At 45.0% G+C, this 7140-nt stretch overlaps 1 protein-coding gene across 7 annotated transcripts in view; it reads right to left on the bottom strand.

The window, feature by feature from the left end:
* The window catches only part of KLHL5 (kelch like family member 5), a 146166-nt gene that overhangs the window by 67461 nt on the left and 71565 nt on the right, over positions 1 to 7140 (bottom strand). For 5 of the 7 annotated variants that reach the window (XM_006029229.3, XM_025210683.1, XM_025210680.1 and 2 more), the window contains one exon: positions 3670 to 3852. The exons of the other annotated variants lie outside the window; for them this stretch is intronic. In XM_006029229.3, the coding sequence (XP_006029291.1) occupies positions 3670 to 3812 (143 nt within the window). In that variant the 5' untranslated portion in view covers positions 3813 to 3852. The remainder of the gene's footprint in view (positions 1 to 3669; positions 3853 to 7140) is intronic. 7 annotated transcript variants of the gene reach the window in all.

Raw genomic sequence — 7140 nt, forward strand, 5'->3', positions numbered from 1 at the left:
CCCGGCCCTGAGCGGGAATGAGTGCTGGGGTCAGATGACCCCAGCCAGGTGTCTATCCAACCTCCTTTTAAACATCTCCAAGGAAGGGGACAGCACCACCTCCCTTGGAAGCTTATTCCATATTTTGGCAACCCTCACTGTAAAGAATTTTTTCCTGATGTCCAATCTGAATTTGCTCTCTTCCAGTTTGTGGCCATTATTTCTAGTTACCCTGCCAGGAGCCCTGGTAAACATTGTATCCCCTATTTCTTGCTGCCCCGCTACCCCATGAGTTTGTAGGCAGCCACAAAATCACCTCTCAGCTTTCTCTTGCGGAGACTGAAGAGGTTAAGGTCTCCCAATCAGTCCACATAGGGTTTTTTTTCTGTAGGCCTTTAATGAGATGAGTGGCCCTCCTCTGAACCCTCTCAGGGCTATCCACATCCCTCCTGAAGTGCGGTGCCCAAAATGACGCAGTATTCCAGCTGCGGCCTGACCAATGCTGCATAGAGGAGAAGTATCACCTCCCTAGACCTGTTTGTGATGCACCTACTTATGCAAGAAAGGGTGCAGTTAGCTTTACTTATTACCTCATCACGCTGGTGACTCGTTCATTTTGGAGTCAACTACAACTCTGAGATCCCTTTCCGCAGTTGTGCTACTTAGAGTGGTCCCTCCCAGGCTATATATATGTGCTGATGATTCTTCCTCCCCAGGTGCAACACATGACACTTATCCTTGTTAAACTGCATCCTATTCTGTTCAGCTCATTTCCCCAGCCTGTTCAAATCAGCCTGGATTTGCTCCCTGCCGTCTAGTTTGTGTACCTCCTCCACAGATTCGTGTCATCAGCACACTTGGACAGGGTGCTTTCTACTCCTTTGTTCAAGTCACTAATGAAGATATTAAATAGACAGAGCCTTGGGGGACTCCGCTGCCCACATTCCTCCAGGTAGAACCTGACCCGTCCCCCACCACTCTCTGGGTGCGTCCCATAAGCCAATTTTCTACCTACCGCACTGTGTAATAATCTACATTGCAACTGTTTTGTTTATTTATAAGAATTGGGTGTGACACTGTCAAAGGCCTTTTTAAAATCTAAGTAAATAACATCTACCTCTATTCCTTCATCCAAGCATTTTGTGACCCGGTCATAAAATGAAACCAGATTAGTCAGGAAGGATCTGCCTGCTATGAACCCATGCCGATTGCCCCTTAGCATCATTTTACCCTCTGGTCCCCCACAAATGTGATCCTTAACAATTTTCTCAAAAGGTCTTGCCAAGGCTAAAGGTGAGACTAACTGGCTTATAGTTACTCAGTTCCTCCTTCCTCCCCTTCTTGAAAATAGGGACCATATTGCCCCCTTTCCAGTCCTCTGGGACCTGTCCTGAGCACCACAAGTGCTCAAACAGTTGTGCCAGTGGCTCTGCTATGACTCCAGCTAATTCCCTAAGTACCCTAGGATGAAGATCACCAGGACCTGTTGACTTAAATACATTCAACCCCTCCAGGTGCCCCTTTACTAGGTCAGCATGAACAGTTGGTGGGTTGGTATCTATACTGGTCTTACCTAAGGTCCCAATGGGATGCATATTTGTATTAGTGTCCAGGAACATGGATGCAAAGAAATAATTTAGAAGCTCCGCTTTGGCCATCCTATCTGTTACCAGTTGCCCTAGTTCATCCTGAAGGGGCCCTAAGTTACCCTGCACCTTCTTTTTGCTTCCTATGTCCATAAAGAATGACTTTTCGTTATTCTTAACTTTTGCTGCCAGCCTAAGCTCTATTTCCGCTTTGGCTCTCTTCGCTGTTTCCCTGCAAGCTCGAGCCAAGCAGGTATACTCCTCCTTGGTGACAGCCCCCTGCTTCCACAGCCTGTAGGCCTCTTTTTTTTTTTTTTTTACCTCCAGACTCTTCTGGGTTTCCCTGCTCCACCAAGAGGGTTTCTTTGCTTTTTTGCCCCCTTTTATGTGTACTGGGATGGTCCTTTTCTGTGCCTGCAGGATTAGTCCCTTGAGAAATGCCCACCCTTCCTAGACTCTCATCTCTCCAAGGCTTTTACCAGTCAGTCCCTCCCTAACTAATCTCCTGAGCTTGTTGAAGTTGGCCTTCCTGAAGTCTAGCACTTCTGCCCTACTAGTTATCTTCCCCACCTTTCTCCAGATACTGCACCCTATCAATAGGTAGTCACTATCCCCTAGGTTACCTTCAACCTACAGATCCCCCACCAAGTCATCCCCTGTGGCCAGTACCAAGTCTAGTAAGGCAGATATATATTCTGCCTGAAAGCTGATCATAGCTTTCAGGTCAGCAGATATATATTCCATATACTGAATACAATTACTTTGTGGGCCAGATCCAGTCTGCAGGATGTAGGTTACCAGTCTTTGTTGTAGAATGGTCCAGAACTTAAAATGATTTTTGCCAACAAATAAAACCAACCTAGTTATATCGTTTGAAAGGTTTCCATTTAACATTTCTGACTAAAGGTATAGGCTTAAGCCTTTGTATACAGTTTGGAATATTTAAGCAACCATAACTGTAAAAGTACAATATGAAAGATGTGGACAGGATAGGAATTGGCTTCAGGTCCATCATTTTTCATCTTATGATTGTACTTTTTTTCCATGGGAATACAAGAAGTGAGCATAAAAAACAGCGATAATTTAATTGAAATTGTTTGTGCAAAATTACAAGAGGAGGGATCTTTATAGCTATAGAATCTGAGGATCATAGGAAAGCAGGGCTGGCAGGACAAAACAGGATCAACCCTGATTTAACAATCTCAGCCAAATGTTTGTCCAACCTGCTCTTAAAATTTTCCAAGGATAGAGATTCCACAGCTTATTGTGGTAGTCTATTCCAATACTTAACCATTCTCACCATCAGAAAGTTTGTCCTAATCTCCTTCAAATTTCCCCTGCTGAAGTGTGAGGTCATTGCTCCTAATCCTATCCCCTACTGCCACAGAGAAAAACCCATTTACTCCAGGTAAAGCTTAACCAGTGCAAATAGAGCAGAAGGATCATTTCCTTCAATTTGCAAGTGACGAATCAAATCCAGGATACTGTTGTTTTGTTGGTGTTTTAAATGCAACTACATTGTTGGCCCACTTTCAATTATTATTATTATTTAGATTTATATCCTGACCTATTCAGAAAGGCTCAGAGCAGCTTATAGTAACTGACAAACAGCCATTAAATTAAAAAAACACAACAAGAGACTCCCCAAATGATACCCCAACATGTGAAAACTCCTCCCCACCCTATCATGCACTCCTGTTTCCCTACCTATTCAGTCCCAACTGTGCTGCCTAACCCCATTTACATCTAAGTATAGAAAACAACTGTTTATTTCCCCCTCAATCCCAGGGGCATAACTGGATGTCTAAGCACTGTGCATGGCAGTGATGCACAGGGTAGTGTCACTGCCTGTGCTGCTGGGGGTGCAGCAATGGCCAAACCAGAGCTTATGGTCCTTTGTAACTTTTTGTTTCGTCAAAACCTGTTCCTTCTTACAGATATTGCGCTTTAAAACAAAAAAAAGAAAAAAAGAAAAGAAAAAATAGTGAACCATCACAACTTGGGTGCATAATTATAAGCACACTAATTTCATTCAATAAGAATGAACCTTTTAAATATAGATTTTTATTTTATTATATATCTAAAATATCTTTTAGATATTTACCTGTGAGCTGGAATTCTACGATCACCAGCAACTAATACTACGTCACATAACTGTTTGTGTCTCAGATAGTTTTCCATCTTTTTAAAGGTTTGTTCAGCATGGTTGAGCGCCTGAAAAAATTCATCTGATGTACAAGGCTCCATTGTTTGAGAAGAAGACAGAGTTTGACTGCTGTTGGAGGTCCTGGAAGATACAATTAAAAAAGAATCTTATAGCTAACATTTTACCACAACAATTGCATACAGAGTGGAAAGAAAGAAACTAGTATTTATAACTTTTTCTTGCTATTATCATATTTTATTCTCAGTTTTCTCTTTTTCCATGAGCCTCATCCAAAACTCACTGAAGAGACTAAACATGATTTAGCAGTTAAGGAAGTACTCAGGAGACCCAGATTCAATTTCTAACTGTCACAATTCCAATATAAGCATGGGTAAGATACCTGAGAACAAAACAAACAAACAAACAAGGAAACAAACAACAACAACTCGGATGGAATTTAGGCATCCAGGTTGAGAGTGAGAAGTTCAAAATTCTGGTCTAACTCTATAAACATCTAACTTTTTGCAAATAAAATTCCCCAGACAACTAAAGTTCTACTCCTGTACATGCTTGGAAGTACCACAAGTCTTGACAAGGATAAGCAGCTTGGTGCCTAACTCAGTGATTCTCAACCAGGGTGTCTCAGCCCCCTGGGGTGCTGTGAGATTCTTTTAAGGGTGACACTCATGTTGGTATGCAAACATTCGCATGATTCACAAAATAAACCCAGAAATTTCAAATAGGAATCCAGAGTGTCAAAAAAATTCTGACCTGATGTGGTCTTTCAGAGTTCCTTGCAACAGGAGAATTGCTCTATTATTTTTGTGGCGTCAAAAACAAGCTGGAATTTTCTGAGGGGTGTCTTGAGTCTATAAACACTGAGAATCATGGGCCAGCTTACACCTAAGCTCTCCTGGAATCCAGGAAGTGGGCATTTGTCAGCCCACTTCCTCTGAGGGATCTGGTTCAGAAGGCATGCTAAGAATGTAACCAAATGCATGCCGAAAGAGCTGGGCTCTATTCAAGGCACAGTGGCACCTAAAATCTTTGTTTGATGAGGAGTCGATATAGTGTCATTTCCCTCCCCTCCTTAGCTGCGCCTAAACAAGTGTGGCCATGCGCTATGTGGTACCACACACCTCACATTCAGGCAGTCTCATTGCTACCTTACAGCATGGGGGGGGGGGGGGGGAGTACTGATCCTGGGACATCTCTGGGGGTCAAAAAAACCCACGTGGGAAAAAAAAGCAGGGCACCATGTAACACCCAAAACCAGAGCCTGGCCAGCCAGAGTCAAACTTCAGCTGTAGGAGCACTGCAGCTGTGACTGCAGCTTCTCCAGCTCCCCAGGACCCCAGGTAAGGCTGGTGGGGACACTACAGTTGCTGGCCCCAGCCTCCCCTAACCCCACTCAGGGTAACCTGCTGTGCGCCAGAGTGCACGTGGCACAGGTGTTCCATGGAGATGAGCAGCAGCAGCACAAAGCATGCCACTACTTCTTGTCCCTGGGAAAACAATGTGCGTTTGTATGGACGTGGCCCTTTTGTACAACAGCCGAATGATTAGAGAACACATAGTATGGTCCACATAGATTCAATTTCCTCCTCAATCTGAAGGATTCAGACTTATGATAGAACCCATCTCCCAACTCCATACAGCAGGAACTTTCACCCTTTTTGGGTCAGTGTACCCCCAGCAGCTGCAAGTGGAGCGGTATACCCCTGGCAGCCAGATATGGGGGTGGAGAGGGGTGTCATGTGGCTGAATGCAGAACGGCAGCAGCTACCGTATGTGACCTTCCCCTGCCCCCACCATGTCCAGCCATGTGGGCAGCACTTGCACGGGATGGCGCGTGGTGGTGCTCCGTCCTCACTCGCCCACACGTACCCCCTAGGGCCTTCTCAAATATCCCCGGGGGTACACATACTTGTGGTTGACAGCCCCTGTCCTAGACAGTATTCTAAACACTAGGGGTGCACCAATAAAGATACTCATGGCCAGTACCTGATAGTCTATGATTAACCAATCGTATCAGCCAATGCTGATCTGATAACCGTTATTTAATGCAAAGCATTTTAAACTACTGACATACATAAATGCTTTTTTTGTTTGTTTTGCATTTCACACACACACGCTTCCTACCTGCGCCAGCCCTTAATGACGAAGGTAGTAACCACCTTATTCCCATGCACATCACCCCCTCGCTCACAGCTCCTACCCACAGCCCTGCTCCCCGCACAGACTGCGTTGCCATCCCAGGTGGGCGGGGTGGACCCTTGCACAGACAGCAGACATTTTTGGAGCACTGGAGCACACTGCTGCCACTGGTGGGCCCCACACAGCCAAGTCCTGTAGCCACCAGGAAGAAGCTGCTTTTAGAAAGGTTCCCGGTGCCCAGTGGAGTGGAATGTCCCTTGCGATGAGCCTTACCCCACCTGCATGCAGCACATTTCTATGGCAGCCTTGGCGCTCAATCCCCTGCTATGCATGTGGTATTGCCATGGCAGCAGCAGGAGGTCCCTTTGTTGCTGATTGTGGTGCCCTAGCATGACTGCTCCTTGGTGCCCCCTTCCGCTGCTCACTGGGACCTGTAGTCTGCTGTGGGCTCGGGCTGGTGGCAGGGTGCAAGGATCGGACTATGTTCATCAGGGTGCTCCAGGCACACAGCCATAATTATTGCCTACAACCATCTAAAAATGCCAATAGCCAACAATAGGGGTATAGGTTGTAGCCGTGATGGTCTAAGGACATAGGCAGACGAGGTTCAACTCGATTAATTGAGTTGGTCTAATAAAAGATACCAGATTTACCCAAAGAACCTTGTCTGACAATAGCCAACAATGTCATTTCTCCTTTGCCAATCTGATAGCCAGCTGATATATTGGTGCACTCCTATTAAACTCCTTATGGCTAGGGACATAAGTTACACATAAACCAGTTTAAGTGATCAGAAACTTGTTTAAACCTGTAACAGAACAGAAGTTCATTGCACATAAGCTAGTTTCAAAATGACTGAAACTGGTTTACGATAAACATGGTTGAATGTAGTATCAGACTTAACTGATTTGGATCAAACCAGTTCATGAAATTTCTGTCCCAGACCGTTTCCTGGTTCAAGTTAAATCATAGTCCCCCAGCATCCCAGCATGCTTTCCAGCCCTGGGCTGTCCAGTTGTTTCTCAGTTTAATCTCTTCATTTTAGACTAACCTGCAAAGACTGAACCCATTAAGCCTCAGGCTTTTTGATTGTCTGTATTTAGTCTATATGTTTTTCTGCACAGGGGCACTTTCTCAGTTCTATTGAAACTGTGCCAGGCGCGCTGGCCAAAAAAGAGCAAAGAGGAAACGTGACTGCTGCCTACTGGTTAGGGCACTCAGCTGGGACGGTAGAGAAATGTTCCAGTTAAACCAAAGATCACGCTTCCTCTT

Source organism: Alligator sinensis, unplaced genomic scaffold (genome assembly GCF_000455745.1).
Source record: "Alligator sinensis unplaced genomic scaffold, ASM45574v1 scaffold246_1, whole genome shotgun sequence".
Lineage (NCBI taxonomy): Eukaryota > Metazoa > Chordata > Crocodylia > Alligatoridae > Alligator > Alligator sinensis.